Source organism: Squalius cephalus (genome assembly GCF_949319135.1).
Source record: "Squalius cephalus genome assembly, chromosome: 5".
Taxonomy (NCBI): domain Eukaryota; kingdom Metazoa; phylum Chordata; class Actinopteri; order Cypriniformes; family Leuciscidae; genus Squalius; species Squalius cephalus.
Window position 1 is genome coordinate 24,323,629 of NC_137126.1, and position 26,030 is coordinate 24,349,658.

At 39.6% G+C, this 26,030-nt stretch overlaps 1 protein-coding gene across 1 annotated transcript; it reads right to left on the reverse strand.

Annotated features, from left to right (window-relative positions):
* Positions 1-18,789: 18,789 nt before the first annotated feature.
* LOC307159128 (E3 SUMO-protein ligase ZBED1-like) lies at positions 18,790-20,854 on the reverse strand (the record flags this gene model as incomplete). The annotated part of the gene is made up of 4 exons (XM_079872342.1): positions 18,790-19,116; positions 19,410-19,776; positions 20,047-20,658; positions 20,727-20,854. 4 exons carry the CDS (start codon positions 20,852-20,854, stop codon positions 18,790-18,792), a joined length of 1,434 nt encoding a protein of 477 aa, XP_079728468.1.
* Positions 20,855-26,030: the final 5,176 nt, after the last annotated feature.

Sequence of the window (26,030 nt, forward strand, 5' to 3'; positions counted from 1 at the left end):
TAATTAAACAAACAAATCCAGCATTTTGCAAACAAACTCGATTTGCTTTGCAAAGGAAAACTCGACTCGCACACAAACTCGATCTGCTTTGCAAAGGAAAACTCAACTCGCAAACAAACACAAAGCAATGTGCAAATACAAAGGTCAATTTGAGTGAAAATGCAGAGTAGTGTTTTACAAATATAAATAAATGAGCCTAGATCACATTTCACAAATAAATACAAACCATCCTACAAATTGCATGTAACCTTTGAACAAATACAAACAGAGTGCATACAAATGCATACCTGTCTGTTAAGATTGTGAGACAGTTGGCTTTTTATGATATCTCTCGGCTCGATTTTCATTAATCATTTCCTCAGCTGTAGGCAAAGGCAGACACGCAGTGTTGCCAACTATTTTCAAAGGAAAGTAGCTAACGCCTTCCCTAAAAGTCGCTTAATGTCACTAGATGACGTAATACGTCAATTAGCATATTCATGACGTCGTCGCAGCATACTTGCGTTCTGCCTGCCTAATGTTTTTTTCTCATTAAAATCATGCTCACATACTGTATTTTAATATAATACAATATAATATAATATAGCCGAATGTCCAATAAAGCTGTTCTCATATATTTTTTTGTCAGACAATAACGAGTAGCTATTGAATGACTATTTTTTTAGATAAAATTATCTGAATTGAGAGAGTTCGGGAACTGGGTGAACTAAAGCACTGTGATAGTGAGTATTACAAGTGATAAGCACAAGAAAAGAAAGGGAAAAAAATGGTCAAACTAAATTCTTTAAATATAAAACAAAAGATAAGTGATAAGTCCATGGAAACAACACTGCTCATTCACGTCTGTAGCTGTCGTGCTGCTGCTCCTCTCTCAACCATTCACTGAACAGGGTAGACGCAGAGAGAGAGGTGCGTGAAGGCATGGAAAAAGCAAACCTCGCGCTCGCAGGACTGTGCTGGCAACATTTGGAGGTTACTGAGGTTTGTCCAAAAATGCAGCAGTGAGAGGCTGGTGCGCGAGAACTGTGCCGCCTGTGAGTGCTTTGCCACGGGGATGGGTCAAACGGCAGCACCCGCTGCTCTTTGGGAAGAGTAAGAACAATGTGCGGTTTCACGTCAAAAAGTCTCTAAAAGTCTCCAATAACACCAGTAAAAGTCGTTAGATTTGTCGCTAGTCGCTTTTTTGAAAATGTGTCGCTAGAGGGGTCTGAATACTCGCTAAATATAGCGACAAAGGCGCTAAGTTTGCAACACTGCAGACACGCGTTTCAAATCAGTGCTTCTCCCGGGAGACTAGTGCTAAATTAATCCCCTATCTTAGCGCCATCTACTGTTTTGGAAGAGGAAGTTGTTCAACTGCATTTGTGAGAAAATCTGCCTGGACACATTTGTGAGAAAATCGAGCCGAGAGATCTCATAAAAAGCTGTCTCACAATCGTAACAGACAGATATGCATTTGTATGCACTAGGTTTGGTATTTTGTTCAAAAGTTACATGCAATTTGTAGGATGGTTTGTATTTATTTGTGAAATATTACCTAGGCTCATTTATTTATATTTGTAAAACACTACATATTTGTTACTCCTCTGCATTTTCACTCAAATTGACCTTTGTATTTGCACATTGCTTTGTGTTTGTTTGCGAGTCGAGTTTTCCTTTGCAAAGCAGATCGAGTTTGTTTGCAAAATGCTGGATTTGTTTGTTTAATTATGGCACAATATTAACTCCATACCCCTAATGGCCTTTCCAAGAAATCTAGTATATTAATACTGATTTCAGATGCCAAACCTTTCTTTTTGATACGACAGAACAAATTCCCGACAGTAAACTGATGTCCCGTAGTATTTATGATGTACTTCAAGTGCTCACGCTATACTTTTGACACGAAGAACAAATTGATATGCAAGAGTCACTTTGTCACGTCCAGAGTAGACAGCCTGAAGCTGCTGTGGTGCTGCGAAGCAATTGCCTTCCATTGAATAGAGAAACATTTTTTTTTTCATTTAAGAAATTCATACAGATTTGAAAGTGAGTAAATGACAGAATTTTCATTTTGGGGTAAACTTTCCCTTTAATATTTCACAAGAATGCATATATTATATTTGAATAATTTATTAAACAGTGCTTTTGCATTTAAGAAGGATCCTTTAATCACTTACTCAGCTCTCAGGAGCACCTTTCATGAGAACAGAATTAAAACATTTTCATAAACAACAATGAATACTGTTTTGTACACAATAATATGATTAGAACAGAAAATTATATTAGAATATTCAAATAGTTTCTGTTTTCGAAAAGGAAACATTATCAGCTCCCTCAATTCCTGTGGTCTCAGAGCTGATCGCAGCACTGCCAAATCCAGAATTACTGCTACTGTCGTCTGCGTCATTTTGTGTGTTTTGGCTACACACACTTCTCCTCCAGAGGCGCCGCCAACCGCTACAGCTCGTCCCGAGATGCCGGCATCCACTTCTGAACTCTGTTTTACCTGTGCTCCCTGGTAGCCCTGTCACGGCCAAGCAGGCTAAAAATAAACTCTCTATCTACCTTGTCATGGAAAAGGTGAATGGATATGAACTCTCTGTCTGCCCTGTCACAGGCAAGAAGGCAGAATCTGAACTCTCTGTCTGCCTTGTCATGGCCAAGGAAGCCGAATCTGAACACTCTGTCTGCCTTGTCACGGCCAAGGAGGCTCCGCAGTTATGGTCTTCTGCTCCGCTGTGGGAGTCTTCAGTCATGTCTGCTCTGCTGTGGTCTTAGAGGTCTCCTGCTCCGCCGGCTCCTCCCTGGTCACTGCCAACTCCACCCTGGCTCCCTAAACTCTCTCAGCTCTGCCCTAGTTTCCAGAACTGCCGGCTCCGCCTTTTTCTCTAGGCCCTCTTCTTCCACACAGGCTGGCCCTCCATCCCTCCCTGTTCTGCCTCATCTCCAACAACCTCCTGGACTTTATGTTAGTTTTAGGAGCATCTGGAATCCGCTCCTTAAGGGGGGTGTTCTGTCACTATTCACTGTGTCTCTGTGTTCAAGGACTTTTTTATTTTGATGATTTTTATTTTTATTTTCACAGTTCCTGTGATTTAGTTCCTGATTCCATTGTTATCTTGTTTGTTTCCATAGTTACCTTTTTTTGTTACTGTGATCTATTCACTTACACCTCCCTTCATTTAGCCCCTGGTCATCCTGTGTATTTAAATCTTCAGTCTTTGTCTGTTCTTCGTCTTGTGTTAACCTTTCGTGCTGGTATGTAGCCTATACCTCTGTTTGGTTCGTGTTTATTAATGGTATTTCATTGTTTATCTTAGCCTCATTGAGATGGATTATCAAGTCAAGCCAGTTCGTGGCACATTTGCTAAACAAAGCAATCTCCTCAGTTTTAGTTTCTCTTTGATTAAATATATAAGTTCTGGTTCCTTGAATGTTATGATACTATTATGACTGGCCTAATTGTTCAGGTGTGGAAACTTCTGATTTTTCTCATTAACTGGGATTACATTTGGTGAATTAGATCTGCTATCTGTCTGCTGATTGCCTGCTGTTGTCATTTTTAAAGTTGATTCATACTATAGATAAAATATACTCTATAATTAAAACTGACAGTTAATTATAAGTATGCTTGTCCTACAAAATGTGTGATGATACCCTTTAATTAAGTCTCTACTGGGTGTGTACTTGTAACTCTACACAGTCACGACAAATAAAAAAAGTGAACTTGTTTTCAAAATAACATCATACAATTAAACCAGTTTGTTTGTATTTTATACATTAAGCGTCACAACAAATCCAGATTGTATAAACAAAGAAGGAAAATGTAACTTTCATAGTTCAGAAATACACAAATGAGTGGGACGAAAACTGACAGTCTTCATGGGGAGCTACTGTGTCTTTCTTTGAAATAATTTGGTTAGGCAAGCTTATCTTGTTTACAGGCGGTAATGGCATTCTTGTGATATTATTAAAACGAATTGCAGGGTATGGACTACCAGTGAAAAATGAATTGTACTGTTAAAAATAATAATGGTTTTTGCTTGTCTCCCTGCTTTTAAAACTAAAAGCAAAAATGTCAAAGGAAGATTTGGACTAGTTGATATTTATTACTGTTCCCCTTTTTCAGTACCACTTTTTTACAGCATCTTTTACTAATGTTTTTGTCACATTTTACTGGATCTGAATGGTCTAAGATATGTTGTCATTGTTCATGGTAATGGAATTGTAGGCTGTTTTTAACTTCACAAATCCACACACAGAAAGCTTACTTCTATAGCACTTACTGTGTAAAAAAATGTAAAAAGAGCAGTGATTTGATTCAAGAAATGTGTTTGCTTGTCTTACTGCTTTTTAAACTGTACAGTAATGTTGTTAATGTATTTAAAACTAGTGGATGTAAAAATACATTTATTGATTAAAGTCAGCTTATAGTATTCTAAAACTTAAGAACTAATCAGGTTAGTTTTATTTATTGAAACCACAGCATATATGAATGGAAAAACACTAAAATCATGTTTGTTTAACAAGCACAAATTATGTAGGCTATCTTTTAACATATATAAATCATGTTATTATTTAACAAACATAAATGATGTAGCTTTAACATGTATAAATCATGTTGCGTAAACCTAACTTGTACATATTTTTTTATGTGAATCCAACAGGTTATTTTTATTTATTTTTTATTATTTTATATATGTGAATCCAACAGGTTATTTTTATTTTATTTATTTATTTATTTTTTTCAGTGTGGTTAACTGTATTGATATGAAACACAATGGCAAAGAGACAGAAACTGTACTATCATTAATTCTGCATAGAAACTATTTTCCAGGAAACATTTTATAAAATAAAATAAATGATTCATAAAATGCTTTTGCTTCTAATAATAATCCTGAATCATAACAAAATATATACCTCATGAGTGATATCCTACTTCCTTATTATTGCTGAATCATTGCTACATGATATAATGTTTTTCATCAACTGTACAGGTCACACTATACTTTCACAGTGGAAATAACCTGTTTTTGCACATCGAGGCTTCTGAAAAACAACATACTGTATAATATTTTCTCTCTTTTTAAAAGAATAAATTCCTGGTGTTATGATCTACATATAATTTGAACAATGAAGTTTTTACAGTAAAATCGAAGAGTTTAGATAATAAATGTCTTTTTTACTTTTTTATAAATGTTGAAGTGGTCATTTCATTGTTTTCATTTGTAAAGCCGCGCTTTCATTACATATTTGCACAAAACTTTTGCGATACTTTTAAAAAAAAAATGCGAAATGACGGTGTTTCCATTAACCAATGTTACAGTATGTGCCTAAAACGTAATGTTTCCCTCTCTGGCTTAGGCTATAAACATGCCCGAAGATTAAAAAGCATTGGTTAACAGAAAAGACATTGTTCTTTTCCAACATCCTACATTTTTTTATGTTCTTTGTACTGTATTGATCTGTCCACCTAAAATATACTTTTGGTGAAAAGGATGAGGATGAAAGAGGAAGGGAGGAGATGGCTGGATGACAGGATTTTGTTTGAATAAGAAATGAATGTATGAAATCAAAATTTTATAATATATATATAAAAATTATACTAGCCAAAAAAAACAACAACGAAGAAAAGAACCAGATTAGCTGTGTCACAGTTTTTATGTATATATAGCCTATAGCTACACACATAGCCTACATATGTGTAGGCTATGTGTGTGTGAGTGTGTGTGTGTGTGTGTGTGTGTGTGTGTAATGTGTGCCCTTGTGTGTGTGTGTGTGTGTGTGTGTGTGTGTGTGTGTGTGTGTGTGTGTGTGTGTGTGTGTGTGTGTGTGTGTGTGTGTGTGTGTGTGTGTGTGTGTGTGTGTGTGTGTATGGGGGCTGTGACGTGGTTGGACTAGACGTCAGACCACTTTCTCTTTGAGACGTGAATAAAATCGCGCTGCTCAAGGCAGTATGGGGAAACCCAGGCTATGGTTGGACTGGTTTATTCTTTCTTTCTTTGTTTGGCTGGAAGTTCTGAATGGCCGGTAACTTAAAATTTTTGAAGCCAAATTGGCCAGGGAGTGAAAAAAATTAATTTCAAACCCTGAATATATTATATACAGAGCCGTACAGTAACTGAGTACATTTACTTGAGTACAGTACTTAAGTACAATTTTGCGGGATCTGTACTTTACTCGAGTATCATTTTTGGGGAGTACTCATGACTTTACTCAAGTACATTTGAGAGGCAAATATTGTACTCTTTACTCCACTACATTTCTATCCATAACTGTGAGTACCCAAACAAATTTGAAAAAAAGGAAAAAAGAAACATCTCGGAAACCCTCTCAAATGTGATTGGATTGTGCAGGCGCCACTGATTGGGACAACCTATCAGCAATCACCTTCAGCTTTCCGCCAAAGTCAACTCCATGGTCAGAGTTAGATAAGAGACGAAACCATGGACGAAACAATGGATGAAGACGCAGCAGGTCCATCCCGGGAGCGATATTTTTTTTCCCAGGATGGTAGAGGAAGACTCATGAATATTCATTAGGGAAGTCATCCCTGATTGGTCTTAACCCCAGTGACGGGTAGGTTTAGGGGCGGGGTTATGGAGGTCATAAGACCCCCAGTGACGGGTAGGTTTAGGGGTAGGTCATCAGACCAATCAGGGATGACTTCCCTAATGAATATGCATGAGTCTTCCCCTACCATCCTGGGAAAAAAAAAAAATCGCATCCCGCGAACGTGCCAAGCCGTGGCCCCACCTTGCCAGACTATTACAATTTTCTGAACAAGTTAATGATAGTTTTCCCTTATGTGGTAACTTTATATGTAGAGATAGGCTGTATTTAACAAAGGTTGAAATAAAGCATAAATAGGCCTACATGCATTAAAATAAAAAAAAATAAAAAAGGGTCACACATCACCTCTTAATGCAAACTGAAACCTAAACAGCTGCAGGCAAAGCAGTATAACTTGTTAATGCTTTAAATTCAATGGCCTCATTTCTCATAAGGAAATCATAAACCAAAACATGTTTTCCGTTTAACCAGATAAAAGATCAAATGAATGATCTGATTGGTTAACAGAATCAAAACCTTGGTTGTGCTTTTCAAAGGCATTCTTTCATCATGTGTCAACACAGTGTATGTTACACAACAGTATTTATCATTTGTATTTTAGGGTTTCAGCATTCAAGGCTGTTATGTCATGGATTGAGTTATGTAAACACACAAGAAAATGAAGGTAGTGGGCAGTTGTGATGGGGCAATTGGGGTGCTTTTTAACTGCTCTTGACTACGCCACTCCAATTTTGTTTGGGTAAGAGGGTCACTAGAGGTTTTCCCGCTCGGCTATCCAGAAAATGAATAAACTTAAGGCAAAATTACTATAAATCAAAGCATCACCTTTGTTAAATACATGGATTCTGGTCTCATTTGATTTCACTCAAAAGCTGGCCAAACTTACTCATAAAAGATGGCAGTACAAGTAACAATGTAGGGTAACATAAACCTTCAAAAGAAAATGCACACAACAAATTAATAAATACAATAAACCCCAAAAGAAATTACAAATTTCCTACACACTAAATGCACTAATACACACAATAAAACCTCTTTCCACACCAATCAGTAAAAATCAGAGTGAATATCTTCCCCCTTAGTTACAACACTCAAAGCTGTAGATAATGGCCTAGCTATAGGTCACAAAATAAACCATGTAAAAAAAGTACATCTGATTAGTCATGGACCAAAACAAACAAAAAGAAAATTTTAATTATAAATCACAAAACCATAAACTATTTGAGAAATAAAAATAAAGGAAGGGAAAACAGTGATCAGTTGCACAGGACGAATCGAACTCTTAGTTGCCTTTTGCAACGTGAGGGCCTTTAAAGCAAAGTGCAGTGCTGCAATGGTCATTCAGTGTCCACACTCATCCAGTCAAACCTTATCAGCATTAGAGCAAACCAACAGAGCTTGTTCTTTCAGTGACCATGGCAAACATTTCAGGCACTGCAACCATTCCACTCATAGGAAGTGGCATATTTAAAGGGGAATTACACCCTCTATTGGATACCCTCAGCAGCACCCCCTATTGACTTGGCTACACAGTCTTTTAATAAGGTAAATCCATACAAGGAGGATGGCAAACTAACACAACCATACAATAGACGAGATATAACAACAATGAACAGAAACAAAAGATATCCTAATCTGATACCGAAAACTAAGACTCACTGCCCCTGACTAACTGCTAGTGGGTCATACTTGAACTTACACTGTCTTAACATAATGGCTATGTTTATGCAACCGGCCCAACTGAATGACAAACCAAATGAGAAACCATGACAATAAACACAACTTAGGGAAACAGTGTCAACTGAAAACAAAGTCCAAATAGTGCAAGACATCTGCTAGTTCTTGCCAAGCTGAATCGATTAACTATAACCACGCAACTGAAAACTGAATAAAGAGGGTGTGAGGTGAGAACAAGAGTCTCTGCATTACAGTTTTAAGATCTTCCAAAATTGTGGATCGTAAAGAAATTTACTTAATTATTGGTGTCTGCTCTATATTTTCTCTTGAGTTATGTTTTGTCTTTGCCATTGAACTTCTTTCTCTTCTCACAATGAATCTCCTTTACCTGATGATCTATCTCTCTTGCTTTCTCTCTGTTGTATCATCTATTCACCAAAAAATAAAAGGTAACATTAGGTAAAGGTAACTAATTAAATTTGTTTTGTCATGTAGGCCTATTTGTTAAACTACAAGAGAACACCAGTTAAAATTTAAAATGATCACAGTAGCCAATATATTTCATAAATAATAAGACAACTACATTTTGAAACTGGATATCTCCTTAAACAAATTACAGTCATTGGCTTCTCCAGTTTAATCATCACATTCTCAAATTTCTTAATGATCAGAATCAGAATTCAGAAGAATTCTCATTTCAGAGTGGATCATGACGCATAATCAGAGGGAAATCGCAAGGCAGTGGGACATTGCTTCATAAATGAAAGGTGCTGTACAGATTTAACAGCATTGAAGAAGATTTGCTGTCCAGATCTGAAGTGCTCTTCATCAACAGTTCAGTTTCTACTCACCGCTGAAATTTTCCTCGTTCATTCTCGTAAGTGTACATTCAAGTGTGTGAGCGCTGCAACAGCTGGCTGATCAGATGACAGACACAGAACGACAACACCCAGAGTCTGTTATAATCATTCTCTGGGACTTCAATAAAGCAAATCTCTCCTGTCAACTGCCAAAATACAGACAGCAGGTTACATGTCCGTCCAAAAGCAGTAATATACTGGACCACTTATACCAACCTACAGGCAGAAACTTAAATCATCTAAACCTGTAGTAAAGAGATGGAAAAACGAAACATAGCGGTCATTACAAGCCTGTTTTGTGTGCACTGATTGCAGTGTTTTTTTGCAGCTGCTGCCACGGATCTGGACAAGCTCTCTGATACTGTAGCATCATCATAATCAGTTTCTGTGAGGATTTGTGCATCCTACCAGGACTGACAACAATGACAAACCATGGTTTACAGCAAAACTCAGACAGCTTCATCAGGCCAAAGAAGATGCCTTCAGAGGTGGGGACAAAGTTTTGTATAATCAGGCCAAAACACACTGACAAAGGAGACCAAAGTGGCTAAGAGAAACTACGCTGAAAAAGTAGTTTCTGCATCAGTGTGGAAAGGCCTGAATAACCAATTACTAGACACCATCCCCCAGAACTGTGTCAAATCAACTGGTCACAAACCCCACACCCCTTCTGACCTTCTCTCCATGCATTTATCAACCACTCCAGCAACCCCTCTCCCGCCCTCCTGCACTTCCACGATATGTGAATGTGTGCCAGGTCTTCCAGAAACAAAAGACAAGGAAAGCACCAGGCCCAGACGGCATTTCTCCAGCCTGTCTGAAATCATGTGCTGACCAGCAGCCCCATCTTCATTTTCAACAGATCACTGGAGCTATGTGAAGTCCCTTCCTACTTCAAATGCTGAACCATCATCCCCATCCAAAAGTAATCCAAAATCACAGGACTGAATGACTACAGACATTTAACTCTTTCCCCGCCAGCGTTTTTTAAAAAAGTTCCCTGCCACTGCCAGCGTTTTTGATCATTTTCACAATAATTTCATGGCCCGCAGAATATTTAGTTGTATGAATATCTGAACGTGCAATATATCAAAAGAAAGAATAAACCCTCTGCATTTAAACAAAAAGACCCGTTTTATTCTAGCTTCATGCATTATTATTTTTTATCAGCAATTGAATATGGGTACGTTTTCATAAAAAAGCAACAAAAGGAATAAACAGGTCTGTGTATGATGCAGTCAACATGCGACTGCACTATCCTGCAACATCTCGACAGACCTGGGATCTCCTTTATAAAACTGTGAGTAGGATCCTTACTAAAAGTGTACATGTGCCCGAAAGCCAAAAATGGCGTACGGCAAAAAATATTCAGACTTATAAAATCATGTGTATGCCAGAACCTGTGCAAAATTCCCTTTATAAATCCCAGTCAGCGGAAGATTGTGCACAAATGTGTCTCCACCCAGTCTCCTCCCTGAAATAACCATATATGGAGCTTAAAACGCCAAGTTTTACTATGCATATTCTCATCTGCATATCATTTGCATATGCATATTCATCCACATGATACCATGTTTAACGGTACAAGTCATTAGGAAAATATGAGATACGGATGTGCCGTTAGTGGTTTTCCTTCATCTGCCGTCAGTCCCTCAGCTCACTATCGGTGTTGCCAAACTGCTCCGTTTCCAAAACGTTCGTACACATGGGTCAGAGTTTGCGTGCAGGTGCGCAAATTTTCCCATCAAGTTTGTTTTTGTAAATCACAACTTGTCCATCGGAAGTGGCATACGCCTCTTTCAGGGCCTGTTTTGTGCGTAAGCAACGGTTATAAATGAGGCCCCTTAAACCTGTTTGTGGACTTCAGCTCGGCTTTCAACTTTCAGCTCTCCATTCCTAGCTCCATCTGTCAATGAATCACCAGCTTTCTGACAACTAGGCAACAGCTAGTGAGACTGGGAAAATTCACGTCCAACACCTGTACAATCAGCATTGGCAGCCCCCAGGGATGTGTGCTCTCCCTGCCACTCTTATCCCTCTACACCAATGACTGCATAGCAAAAGACACCTATTTCAAGCTCCTGAAGTTTCTGGACGACACTACACTCATTGGCCTCATCCAGGACGGTGATGAGTCTGCTTACAGACATGAGGTTAAACAGCTGGCTGTCTGGTGCAGTCACAACAACCTGAAGCTGAACATGCTCAAAACAGTGGAGATGATTGTGGACTTTAGGAGAAACCCCACAGCACTCCCCCCAGTCACCATAATATAACACCACTGTGGAAAAAGTGGAGTCATTCAGGTTCCTGGGCACTACCATCACTCAGGACCTGAAATTGGACACTCTCATAGGCTGAGGCTCTATTGTGGAAAAGGCCCAGCAGAGATTGCATTTCCTTCACCAGCTGAGGAAGTTCAACCTGCCACAGAAGCTGCTTCTGCAGTTCTACTCTGCAGTCACAGAGTCGGTCCTCTGCACCTCCGTAAATGTCTGGTTTGGCTTGGCTACCAAATCAGACCTCAGAAGACAGTCCGGACTGCTAAGAAAAACATCTGTACACCCCTTCCCACTCTCTCACTCACTCATCCAGAGTGAGTAAATGGGCTGGCAAAATCACTCTGGACCTCTCACATCCAAGCCACTTCCTCTTTGAACTGTTGCCATCTGGTCAGCGCCACACAGTACAGAGTACCAGAACAGCCAGGCACAGTTTCTTTCCTCAGGCCATGGAAGAGTTAAATGTTGAGTCGAGTATCATCGTAAACATAGTCGGTTAGGTCTTAAGTGAACGTAAACGTGAGAAATAAAAACATGTGTAAAAGTAGGCTACCTATTGGATCTGTGCGGCTCTTAAAGTGACAGCAGCCTGATATTCCTGCTACTGTCTATTTTTATGTTAAACAAAAGATTAAAGATTATAAAGAAATTTCTCACTGCTCTTGGCTGAATAACTTAAATAAGGGTTAATCTATATTTAGTCAAGTCAAGTCATCTTCATTTATATAGTGCTTTTAACAATGTAGATTGTTTCAAAGCAGCTTTACAGAGATAAACGTATAATTTAAGGTAAGATTGTTTTGGCTTTATAGCGGTTCTTTAATAAAGTTATTTTCCAGCTAAAGTTAGTTTTGATTGATTCGCTACCGTCGCAACGATCATTTGTTATTAAATTAGGGGCCGCTAAGACGACACCATTCTCTCTACACAGACTTTAAACGCGAACCTGTGAGAAACGCTGACGGCGTTCACATGCGCATTAAGAATTGGTTCTATAGTTAAGTGCGTTTGAATATATGTGCGCAGGTTTGTAATTCCCTACAAACCAAGCCTAAACAAAGTATTGGTGTTTCCTTATAGTTTTGATACAGAATTTTATTTTATTTGATCAATTCGGGGTAGATACGCAAATTGAGTTTTCCCGACGACGCTTTATCTGTAGAGTGGGAAAGGGATCCTCCATAGGGAGAGACTAGTTGGCACTTCAGCACTGCGTTGACATCAGGTCCAGGCGAAGGTCCTTCGTCAGATCTGGATACGGCCTGGATCCGGCAGGCTGCGGGAAAACCTCGGGATAAACAAATACACTAAAATTAGCGTAGATGCCTTTCTTCTCATGATGTAACAAATACATCAGGATTTATGGGAAGTGTTCCCGGTTCCAGCTGACCTAATCTATGCAGCCTAACATTGAATCTTGAGTCTAATGTATTATGTGAATGCTAGGTCAAAGAGATGTGTCTTTAATCTAGCTTTGAACTGACAGAGTGTGTCTGCTTCCCGGACAATGTTAGGAAGATTGTTCCAGAGTTTTGGTGCTAAATAGGAAAAGGATCTACCGCCAGCAGTCGATTTTGATATTCTAGGTATTATCAACTGGCCGGAATTTTGAGATCGCAATAGACGCGAAGTAATATAATGCGTTAAGAGCTCGCTCAAGTACTGCGGAGATAAACCATTTAGTGCTTTGTAAGTAATCAGCAATATTTTAAAATTTATGCGATGTTTAATAGGGAGCCAATGCAGTTTTGACAGAACTGGGCTAATATGGTCATACTTCCTGGTTCTGGTAAGAACTCGAGCTGCTGCGTTTTGAACTAGCTGTAGTTTGTTTATTAAGCGTGCAGGACAACCACCCAGTAGAGCATTACAATAATCTAGCCTTCATGTCATGAATGCATGAACTAATTGTTCCGCATTTGTCAATGAGAGCATATGACGTAATTTAGATATATTTTTAAGATGGAAAAATGCGGTTTTATAGATACTAGACACGTGACTTTCAAATTAAAGATTGGTTGTCATGATAGATTACTGGAAGCAAATGCGGGTGAAAACAGTGTTTATTTAGAACAGCAAACTCAATGGTAATATCACTCAAAAGTCAATGATGACAATCTCTCAGGGGGAGCGGCGATCAGGCTCTCTCGCAGGGACTTCGATGGTCAGGTGAAGTAGTGCTCAGATGAGGTGAACCAGTGATGATATCCCGTGCGCGGTGCTCGATGCAGTGAAACAGAGAAGACAAATCCACAGACAAGACAGGATCCGGTAGACTCGACACGACACACTCAGCGGGACTGCAAACAACGGATGGACACTGGAATGGAGAGATGAGTGAGTATTTATGGAGAGCGGGAATTGATAGCAGCTGAAGCGGGGAGGGATTGTGATTGATATCAGCTGGAGCACTGAATAACCACGCGAGCGGGACAACGCCCACTCACGCACACTCACAGACATGAAAACAAACAGTGACACGAGACACAGAGGAAACAGTGCATAACTCAACCGTGACATTGGTATCAAAGAGCACACCCAGGTTCCTAACCGACGACGAAGACTTAACAGAGCAGCCATCAAGTGTTAGACAGTATTCTAGGTTATTACGTGAGGAAGTTTTTTGTCCAATAATTAGAATCTCTGTTTTTTCAGAATTTAGAAGTAGGAAATTACGAGTCATCCAATTTTGTATATCAGCTATGCATTCTGTTAATTTAGTGAATTGGTAAGTTTCAGTAGGTTTTGAAGAAATATAGAGCTGAGTATAGTCGGCATAAAAGTGGAAGCTAATTCCATGTTTCCTAATGATATCTCCTAATGGTAGCATGTACAGAGTGAACAGCAGCGGTCCTAGTACTGAGCCATGTGGTACGCCATACTGAACTTGTGATCGATAAGACATCTCTTCATTTACTGCTACAAACTGATAACGGTCAGATAAGTATGATTTAAACCATGCTAGTACAATTCCACTAATGCCAACATAGTTTTCTAGTCTATTTAAAAGAATGTTGTGGTCAATGGTGTCAAATGCAGCACTAAGATCGAGTAACACTAATAGAGAGATACAACCATGATCGGATGATAAGAGCAAATCATTTGTGACTCTAACGAGAGTAGTCTCGGTACTATGGTACGGTCTAAATCTGGACTGGAAATCCTCGCAGATATCATTTCTTTCAAGAAAGGAACACAGTTGTGAAGATACTGCCTTTTCTAGTATCTTTGACAGAAAAGGCAGATTCGAGATTGGCCTGTAATTGACTAATTCTGTAGGATCAAGTTGCGTTTTTTTTAACAAGCGGTTTAATCATAGCCAGCTTAAAGTTTTTAGGTACGTATCCTAGAGACAAAGACGAATTAATGATAGTAAGAAGAGGATCTATGACCTCTGGAAGCATCTCTTTCAGTGGCTTAGTCGGTATAGGGTCTAACATACATGTTGTAGATTTAGATGATTTAACGAGTTTAGTAAATTCTTCCTCTCCTATAGCAATTTATACAGCGAAGACTATGCAGTGATAATTTATATTTGATTACTATTTCTGCACCTGGAAATCTAGTTTAGACCTACAAGAAAAACCTGAAAAAAACCCTGTTTATTTCACTCACTTATTATGTTTGTTCTGTTGTATTCATTTGTGCTATTGCTTGTAATTTGATTAGGCTACTGACTGTCTTTAACAACATTTAAAATTTCCATAAGCTAAACCATATCGTTGAGAAAGTCTGTATATTTTTGTTGAAACATTACATTCTTTTCAAACTTTCTCTTTATCCCATCAAGACGCTGTTTGGCAATGTTAAGATTGTTAGAAATGATAACATCTTTGTTTTTGAAAGGCAGCTTCAAACTATAATGTCCATCCTTTAAGCTCACAGATTTATTCATGATTTCCATGAACTTTGCATCATCTCTGGACATTTCTTCTTTGTCTTCTGACAATTTTTAATTGAAATCATGTCGGTATTGCTATTCCAATAGCAACTCAAAGGTTCAAGCAATCACCCTTGTTATTTGTTTTTTCCTCCACACAGTGTTTAAAAGCTTTGGTGAACAAACTGAATTGCAATGGATCCCCTTCAAACACTGGAATCTCACGTGGTGGCAAATGTTTAGACTTTTGCTGCTGTATTAGCAACTCTGTTATTTCTTGATGTTTTTGAAGCATATTCTGTGTAAAATCAAACCTTCCACCATGAAGCAGTTATCCTGGGTCTTGAAGATGTATGTTGCTACAAATAATCAGATGATGTACTAGGTTGTGAGAAACAGCTTTTCACCAATATCTTCACCAATAACATGCAGAAATTAAGCGTAGCGTCAGTTCTGGCAGGTCACGTTAGTCAGGCTCGCATCAGCTGACTCTCAGTTGATACACGTTTGCCTATAGGAATACAATGCCTATCACTGTATATAGGGCTGTCACGCTGTTAGATTTTTCACACCACGGTTATTGTGGCCAAAAGAATTCACAATATCGATATATCGCGATATCTATAGAATCTATGGGGCGGGGGCGGGGTAGTAGTTATCAGTCAAATTAATTTTTATTTTGTTTATATAGTTTTTCTTTTTTACCCAACAAACATAAGGATACTGATACAAGGCACATGCATTTTTACTTCTTGCGTAGCCTACTCAATCTATGGCAAATTTTTGTGAAGGAAGACAAGCATGTGAAGTTTATCTGGTTTTAAACTGAAGCCAAACACTGTCTGAAGGTTTCCTGAATAACTGAAAAGCTCTTAAACCTATTGCCAATAAAGTCATGCAGATAGCAGATTTGAACAAAAAAATCAAGTGCAAATACAAATACAAAAATAAGATGAGTAAAAACAGGGTTCTTTTAATAATCACCCTTTATTAAATATATGAACACAGAAACCCCCTGTTAACAGTAATGTCACGTTTCCATCCCATTCCATGACTAGTAAAATAATAGCCGCGGCGCGTCTATGACAACTCGAGGTATCGCACACCGGACGCGCACTTTCTCAGTTTATGGCCAGCAATATCATTATGTTTAAGGACATTATGGAATTGAGATAATGTCTGTACTATGCTATGATTATACTGTACAATTAAATAAAATAGCTGAGTCTGTCATCTGAACACTTAACCTCAGAGCGTCCGTTAACTGAATGCATTGAGAATATCACCTGAAAATCCAATAACATCAGCAATTTTCATCCAAGCAGCTGATTTCTGTAAATAAATGTAAAATTAAATGTAGGCTATATTGCAGCACAGGGTGAAATCATTTAGGATGGTTTGAGACAAATATAATGTAAATTTAATATAAAACTATGTAAATGGCGCTTTGTGTCACGAGATGGTCCTCAATGCAGTACAAAAGATCCGGGGGGAGGAGTCGGATCCAGATCCAACTCCTCCCACCTTACATACCTAAACCTACCCAACTCCACCCCCTGATCCCTAGACCCACCCCTAAACCTACCAATCTCCACCCCTTATATGAGATCCGACTCCTCCCCCCAGATCTTTTGTACTGCATTGAGGTGCTACTGGGATTTTGAACAAGGATTTTGCGACACCCCTAACTGTATACATAAGCTCCTTCAGTATTATCAGCAGCTATCGCGTTTCTCAGGAGCTAATTAAATGGCAACATTCGGCAGGCAAACCACATCTTCTCACAAGGAATCGTGCAATCGGGAATTTAGCGAGAGGAATTCGTTCCCCACAAGGGTTTCACCTCAGATTCAATCAAGTTTGTGAACTTGAACACGAGATTCGCCGCATTGATCATAAGCTTTCCTGATTTGGAAGTGACCTCAGTCTGCATTGCTGCTCGCATCGCTGCATTATTTACACAGGACTAGATGTGATTCACTCTCCATTCATCTCTGAAAGTCTTCACAAAGCTAAGTTAAGTTCCTTTTTAATGCTCATTGCTAAAAGCTATCAGGGTATTGGTAACATGCTTGTTGCTAATGCTATCCATGTTACTTATTTCTTTAAAATGCTCTTGCTAGGCTTATGCAATCATATGCTATTTGCGTTACTTATCTGTTGCCATAGGCCCTTTTCACAATGACGCAAGAAAACTTCCGCTTTTCCGCAAAGCAGTGTATACGTACTTCTGTTTTAACTTACGCGCGCTGGTTAACGTTACTTCAGAAAAATACATAAGGTGATAATTAACAACACGAAAGGTAAAGTTTAAAATAATAATGTTTACGTATGTAGCGTTATTGGTTCTTATATTTCGATTATTTTTATAACGTTAATGATCATTTCCAGTAACTTATAGCATTCTTTAACGTGTAACTGTCGTGGAGGGGAAAGTAGACTAGCAACAAGATAAATCTCGGTCAGCCTGTGTTGACACAAGTCTACTTGTTACATTTTTTTCAAAGCTAAATGTCAAACCATTTCCATATACTGATGTGATTTATCATTAATTTCTATGATTTATCATTAATTTCTTCTTGTCAATTTTTCAACAGTTTCCCATCCAATAAGCATGGCACAGTCATCTTGTAGATGCTATAGTGTTCCTTGTTGTTCAAATTAGTGATGGAATTTATGGCTCTTTGAGGGGATCCGGATCTTGGCGATCCGTTCATTTCAAAGAGCCGTTCAAAAGAACGGCTCTTTTGGCTCTTTTTAAATATTTAGTCAGTTTTAAGAAGCCAGCTTGGGGGCATCTCAGTTTATCCTGGAAATAATCACTGGGAGGAATGATGAGGTGAGATTTGTAGTCAAATAATTAAAACTCAGATATCACACACCTATATCTGAGTTTGAATTATTCTGAAATATTGATTATTACCTCATTTGTCATGTGTGGACTATATTCCATAGGGTTGCACAACATCCCTGATCCCTCTGCTTAGACAGTGACATCACTATTTTGGATTTACCTTTAGTACAAAGTGTGTGTATGTGTAAAGCTACGTTGACTTATGTTATTCATACAATACCTACTCACAAATAAACATCAAAAACAAAGCCAGCTGCAATGAATTTCTGTGCAAAACAGCTTTTACTACAAACACTTCCACACAAGAACATTGTTATCACACAAGAACATTTTGATAGAAAACAAAAAATATTTAAAGTTTTAAATATATACTGTAAATAAAATTAGAATAAATAAAATGGAAATGTCTACAGTACATACAGTCCACTATTACTACTATTACTACTGTAAACTTTGAAAATAGGACATCAGCCCTTTCAAGTCTTAAATGAACAATAACAAAGTGGGCTGCAGTGAATGTCTGTGCAAAACAGCTTTTAGTGAAAAATTTCTATACAAGAACAGTATCACAAAAGAACATTTTGATAGATAACAAAAAAATGTACTTATATTTATACAGCCCCTTCAAGTTTTAAATGAACACAAAATGCAATGTAAATAAATACAAAGCAGTTCCTTACTTTATGGCTTTTTCTGCCTCTCTTTCTTGTCCTTGGGCAAATTTGCATTAAGGAAGACAAGAGCTCTGACCTTTTTGGGCTTAAGGCGACTTCTCCTCTCTGAGATTATCTGTCCAGTTTTCGAGAATATTCTCTCAGAGGGAACTGATGTCGCCACAACACAAAGCTTCTTGGCCATCAGCTTGCTAAGCCTGGGGTAAACAGGGGCTCGACTCTCCCACCACTTGAGGGGATCCTCATGTGTTGGAAGAAGAGGCTCCTCCAGGTAGGCTCGCACCTCCATGACAGCATCGGCGGTTGGATTCCTGGCTTCCACTGTTCCAGCTACCTGCTCATAGGGGTGGGAGATATAACAATGGGAGATACCATTTTTATGTGATTAGATTAGATTAAATTAGATTCAACTTTTGTCATTACACAGTGTAAGAGAACAGAGTAATGAAATGCAGTTTAGCATTTAATTAGAAGTGACAATAGTAGATTATATGTACAGTATGTGCAGTATGTACAGATTAAATGCAGTGATTTACAGCTAGTGGAAGTTTTAGACTGAGATATCAGACTGATTTCATTCTAGAGATTTTTAGAGAAAAAAATGTGAATTATTGTTGCCACCCTTACTTCCTCATGGAAATAGCTCCAAACTATTGATCCAGCACCACTGCCTGCTCCTTCCAGTCCTTCCACAGCTGGTTGCTGTTGGATGGGTGTGCCACTGCTAATTCTTGCTGCTGCAGTTGACAGCCTTTGAAACGTCTCATCTGCTGTTTTGCCATCAGGGAAGGCCATCCTCTTAAAACGCGGGTCAAGTGCAGCAGTCTCTGCTAGTATGTGGTTGGCATGAATCCTGTGGAATCGCGATGACATACTCGCACACAGACTGTCGATCACACCTTGCGCTGCCGCTGTTGTGGTGTTTCGCCGGAAATCAGCGGTGGCTCTTTGAAGTCCCCTGGCCAGCACTATGACCTTCGAGGCTGTCAAGTAGCTGGTGAAAAAAAAAAAAAAAAAAACTTTAATGTTACAATTTTAAAGCTGAAACAATGATAAATATTACAATGTATTAAACAGATATCTATTGTGGTATCAAATATCCATAATTTTTTTATCAGGAAATTGGCATGCAGGCTACTGACAATGATATATACTCCAGTGTATTACACAGATTTCTAATATGGTATAAAATATTCATAATTTACTATAAGGTACTATGCATGCATGCTAAAGAAATATACTGCTGTGCAACTGAGCTACATACCTTTCTGCACTGAGTTCCACAGTGACTTCCTCAAATGGTTGCAAGATTGTGCACATTTCTTGCACTGTGGTCCATTCCTCCTGGGACAGGTGGCGGACAGGTGCATTGGTGACGGCCAGGGTGGAGATTATGGCATTTTTACTGGCAATAAAGCTTTTCAACATGTAGTAGGTGGAATTCCACCTTGTGGGACAATCCTGTTTCGGTCGGAGGTCCTCCATCTTCATTTGTAGTTGAGTTTCCTTCAGTTTTTGTGCCCCCACGGTGCTTCTGTGAAAGTATTCCACTGCCTCTTTCACCTTATCAATGATGGGCTTTGAAGCTTGCAGGGCATCTCTTACCACCAGGTTAATAGTATGGGCCAGGCATGGTAGGTGCATCCATCCAATGGTTTTTATAGCCTTAGTAACATTTGCCGCATTATCAGTTAGGCAGCACACTACTTTCTTGTCCACCCCCCACTCTGCTGCAACACTAAGCAGCTGTTGTGCAAGGTTGTCTGCTGTGTGCCGCTCACTGAATTCAAAACAGTCCAGGAGGCCACACGGAAATCCTCGATAAAATGGCAGGTTACAGACATATATGATGCTGTCGTTCTTGAAGTCCAACAGTCTGTGGTTAAACAGACAGCTGGTACTTTTGACACCCTTCTCTTCAAAGATGCTGTCTCCCTGTCATACATATCCGTGACCTTCTGGGCTAGTGCCTTCCTACTTGGAGGAATGTAGGAGGGGTTGAGCGCCTGTGAATATTTTTTGAATCCTGTGTCCTCCACTATTGAGAAAGGCTGGAAGTCAGTGGCTATCATCTTTGCCAGCTCTTCGTCTATTTTCTCCTGTCTTAATGGGGTCAAGACAGGAGGTAAATATTGACTGATGGATGTCTGCTTTCTTTTTGGTCGTGCCTGGCCAGGCGATGTGTTGGGCCTAGTGGGGTCAGAGGCTGCTGTGGCTGCAGTTGTACTTGATGTGGAGGCAGAGGAGGCAATGGACACATCAGTGTCACTGTTGTTGTCTGAGTCTGGCTCTGCTCTCAAACCTGTGACCTGCAGTGTTGGGTGTTGAGTCTTCAAATGCCTGTGTAAATTATTTGTTGACCCAGACTTAAATGAAATGACTTTTTGACAAATGCTGCATTTAGCCTTACTGTTTTCTTCGCGAGAAAAGTGCACCCAAATGCTGCTCCTTTTCCTCTGGCTCATTTTCAGACGTGTCACGTGTGTGTCTTCTTCCTTCGAACGACCCGCTATTACTGACGTACTGACAGAGAGGCACTCGCACATGTTTTTTTTGTTGTTTTTTTTTAACTGGAGTAAGCATGTGACGGCAGCGTGCACACGTCATGGCTCCGCTCCTCCAATGACAGGGGCACGCAGGGTTTTTTTCCACTGGAGTACTCGCATGAAGGATGCGTGCACAACTATCATCATGCTGTTAGGCAGTAGCACCCCTGCGCTGGGTGCGCCCCTCCCCCTATAACTGTTCTGTCTCGCGGAGGAGCTAATTTGTGTGCATCTGTGTGAAACACGCATAGGAAAAAAAGAACGCCAGAAAGAACGGCTCCCCTCCAGCCGCGACTCGGCTCCCATCGTTCATGTTTATGAGCCGTTCAAAAGAATCGGTTCGTTCGCGAACGTCACAACTCTATTGGGCATCAGCACTGTAGGGAAGACTGTGAGGGAGACCTGTGACCAAAATCTGGCTGCAGCTCAAGGACACTTACATGCCAACTCCAACAGAGGACATCTGGAAACACACGGCGATGAGGTTCAATGAGAGGTGGAACTTCCCTAATTGTATTGGTGCTCTCGATGGGAAGCAAGATTGAGGCCCCTGCAAACTCAGGTTCCCTTTTTTTTTATTATAAAGGCACTTTTTCCATTGTCCTCCTTGCATTAGTAGATGCTGATTACCGTTCCCTGGCCATCGATGTGGGGAGCTATGGTGGGAACAGCGATGGAGGCATTTTTGCAGATTCAGCGCTGGGACAGGCCCTCCAGCGTGGGACCCTGAATGTTCCAACCCCATTGGAGCTCCCATCTGCGCCTGAATTGGGGAAGGTCAACCATGTTATCGTGGCAGACAAGGCCTTTCCCATGAAGCAATATTTGCTCCGACCCTACAGTGGAAAGCGCCTTGAAGAAGACAAGCGCATCTTCAACCTCCGCCTGTCAAGAGCCCGTCGCATCTCAAAGATTCAGACCCAAAGATTCAGGGTTTACAAAAGGCCAATGGAGGTGAACCCTGACCTGGCAGACAGCATCATCAAGGCAACCTGCATCTTATGCAACTACCTGTGCCATGAAGTAGTGGGACAAGCCAGCCAGGGTGAAAGCTTTGATGTTGACGATGCTGGCAGTGGCAACGCCTGTCTACAGGAGTTTCAGAGGCCAAGGGGCAACCGCGCATCTGAAGAGGCTCTGCACATTAGAGACACATTTAAAAAATATTTTGTCTCACCTGCTGGCGAGGTACCATGGCAGTATGACCGTGTGCACCGTGGACTCAGATTGTAGACACACACAACCAATCACACTGTATAGTCTCAGTCATGCATAATGGCTGAGTTGGATTCGTGTATGCAGTGTAGTTTGTAAACACAACCAAATATATACACTGCTCAAAAAAATAAAGGGAACACTTAAACAACACAATGTAACTCCAAGTCAATCACACTTCTGTGAAATCAAACTGTCCACTTAGGAAGCAACACTGACTGACAATCAATTTCACATGCTGTTGTGCAAATGGAATAGACAACAGGTGGAAATTATAGGCAATTAGCAAGACACCCCCAATAAAAGAGTGGTTCTGCAGGTGGTGACCACAGACCACTTCTCAGTTCCTATGCTTCCTGGCTGATGTTTTGGTCACTTTTGAATACTGGCGGTGCTTTCACTCTAGTGGTAGCATGAGACGGAGTCTACAGCCCACACAAGTGGCTCAGGTAGTGCAGCTCATCCAGGATGGCACATCAATGCGAGCTGTGGCAAGAAGGTTTGCTGTGTCTGTCAGCGTAGTGTCCAGAGCATGGAGGCGCTACCAGGAGACAGGCCAGTACATCAGGAGACGTGGAGGAGGCCGTAGGAGGGCAACAACCCAGCAGCAGGACCGCTACCTCCGCCTTTATGCAAGGAGAAGCTGGAGGAGCACTGCCAGAGCCCTGCAAAATGACCAGAGAACACCAATCTATTCCATTTGCACAACAGCATGTGAAATTGATTGTCAATCAGTGTTGCTTCCTAAGTGGACAGTTTGATTTCACAGAAGTGTGATTGACTTGGAGTTACATTCTGTTGTTTAAGTGTTCCCTTTATTTTTTTGAGCAGTGTACATTCAGTTAACATTATTACTAAAACTATTATTATATTATTATTATTACATTCAATGCAACACTGATCCACAAATTGTTATATATACATTATACTCTGTAAAACATGATACTGTATAGTTTATACATTTATATTTTGTACATACAATATGTATTCATTTTTGTATTATTGTAGTTTTGTTGTATTCATTTTTGTATTATTGTAGTGTTGTTATACAATATTTTTATATTAAACATATAAAGAAAACAACTAAAGACAGTTGAATTAATCATTTCTTGTTTATTCTGCTTTTAAAAGAACTTGCTGCCCAGAAGAACAGAACCAAAATTCAAGTAAACATTTAAAATGTGTTACTGCATATCAAAAATAATAATAATTTAAATTGGAATTTTAGATGAACCCCTTAAGCCCCAGTTAAACTAGAATAATGCATTAGTAATAATAATTACTTTAAAACTGGTGCTCTTAAATGGTTGTGAAAAATATTTAAACATAGTTAAAAAAAACTAGTTAATTTACAGAGAATGGTAGTTTTGATCCTGAGAAAACTGCTGATAATAAAGCCCTCCAAATGAAACATTGTGAATCAATTCCTGCATTTTAATTTTTAGATGGGACAGTTTCTCTGGGGCGAGTCTCGTCATGCAGGGGGCCAAGCTGGAGAGAAAGGTGGACACCTCATCAGTTTGCAGTTCCTGACTGGCCTGACGCTGCTGTCGCTCTGCCTCTCTCTCCTTCTCTGTCCTTTCATCCCTTGCTTCTCTCCATTGACAGTACCTCTCTAGGTTGTCCTCACTCTCTGCCTGCATCTTCTTGCTTTTTGCACCGCAGCTACCTGAAGGAGTTGTGCTGCCCTCTCTCTCTGTCTCCATCACTACACGGTCACTCTCCTTCTCTGTCTGCGTTCTATCATCTTCCTCTATTCCATTCTCATCCTCCTCCTCCTCATCATCATCCACCTGGATATTACCATCTGACCTGTTGAAAGTAGGCTATCTGAGTTATGAAATGATAGGGTACACTGCACTCTGCAAGCTTTCTGTGGTGCATTTATTACCTTCTTCTTGCCAAGGAATTTTACAAGAAGGACATTGAATCCATATGGATCCACTTCTTTTTTTTGCTGGCCCCCTGTCCACTTCTGCCCTGTCCTTCTTTCCTATAGCGGACATATGTGTACCGCAGGTTTCGCCACATTTTCTTCACTGCTTCAACTAACATCATGTAAAAAAAGGTACATTATTGTTATTATATTATATGTATTACAGTTATTTATTCATAATATCTAATACCATATACTAATATAATATATTATAACATAATAGATATATTGTTAAATACATTATTGCAGTAATTTAGGTGACCAGAGCTTTGCATGTATTCTATTAAAAGTCCAAGTATGCAAGCAACTGAATGAATAAACCCTGGTTGGGACTACGTTATCACTATTCACTACGAATGAATGAATGACATTATCAAAAGAGCTATTGTATAGCTAACTTGAACACAATACTGTATACACTTTCATACACCCTTTGTTTTGAAATCAATGCCTACCATCCTGTTTCCCAAGCTGTTCAGAAATCGTCTGCCACAATATGTCTGTATATTCAGTGTCACACTTATCTTGTGTTTTGAAGACTTTTGTTTGTTTTGCTTGTGTTGAATGCTCGGTACAAGAGTTTAAAGTAAGGTTATTTTTCATCTGAGCCTGCTTACCTGCGCAGCACGAAGCTTCGTTCATTATTGAGAATGAGAGTGAGAAACCAGATGGCTAACTGGTGTTTGACTGCAAATAGTCATCTGAGTTTAGTTCGTTTTGGGTACAAGACTGATTTCTTTGAATGAGTTAAAGCTCCGGGGTCCGGACCAGGCCGCACTCTTATCCCCGCTGACATAGTGGAGAGAACCGCGCCGCCTTTCTGCCGACTGCCGGGGGGGACTACAGGATGATCAGCCGTTTCCAAGGAGGAACATCGCGGAGTTCATCTGTGTTCATCTGCGTTCATCAGGAGTTCAGGTGATCTGTTGATTTATTTTGGCTCATTCGAGTGAAGAGGCCATTTGCTGTTTTCAAGGCCACAGCGCTCCCCAGCAACGTTACAGGCCTGTAACGGGGTGGGTTGTTTTGACTGTTGTGTGTGTGTGGGCCCACGCTTTTATATTGACTGTTATTCTGTTATTTTTGTGTTTTATTCTGTTGGTTTTGGTTTTATATACCAACTAAGTGTGGTGTGGGGGTACTGATTTGCCCCATCTCATTCATACAGTGTCTACTGATATTTCTATGGGTAATTGAATAATATTTAAGGTGTAGGCTACTGCATTCATTTCTGGGTATTAAATGTCGTTTTCTATACTGGAAAGCACTTGACGGGTATTGTTAAGAGGTATTTATCAAAAGTAATATCCACTTCTGACTTTTGATAATTCATTCCAGTGTTTATTAATACACTATTCTTTTATTTTATTATTTTTTTCCATTTTTGTTTTAATAAATCCTATTGTTAATCTCTTTAAACTTACCTTTTGTGTGGATTGAGGTTTTTTCCTCTTGAGTTTAATTTCCATTCGGTATCAGAATATTACTAAAAGAGTATAAATATATTTAATCTGGGTTACAGTAGCCAACTAGGGTAATAGGAGAGACATT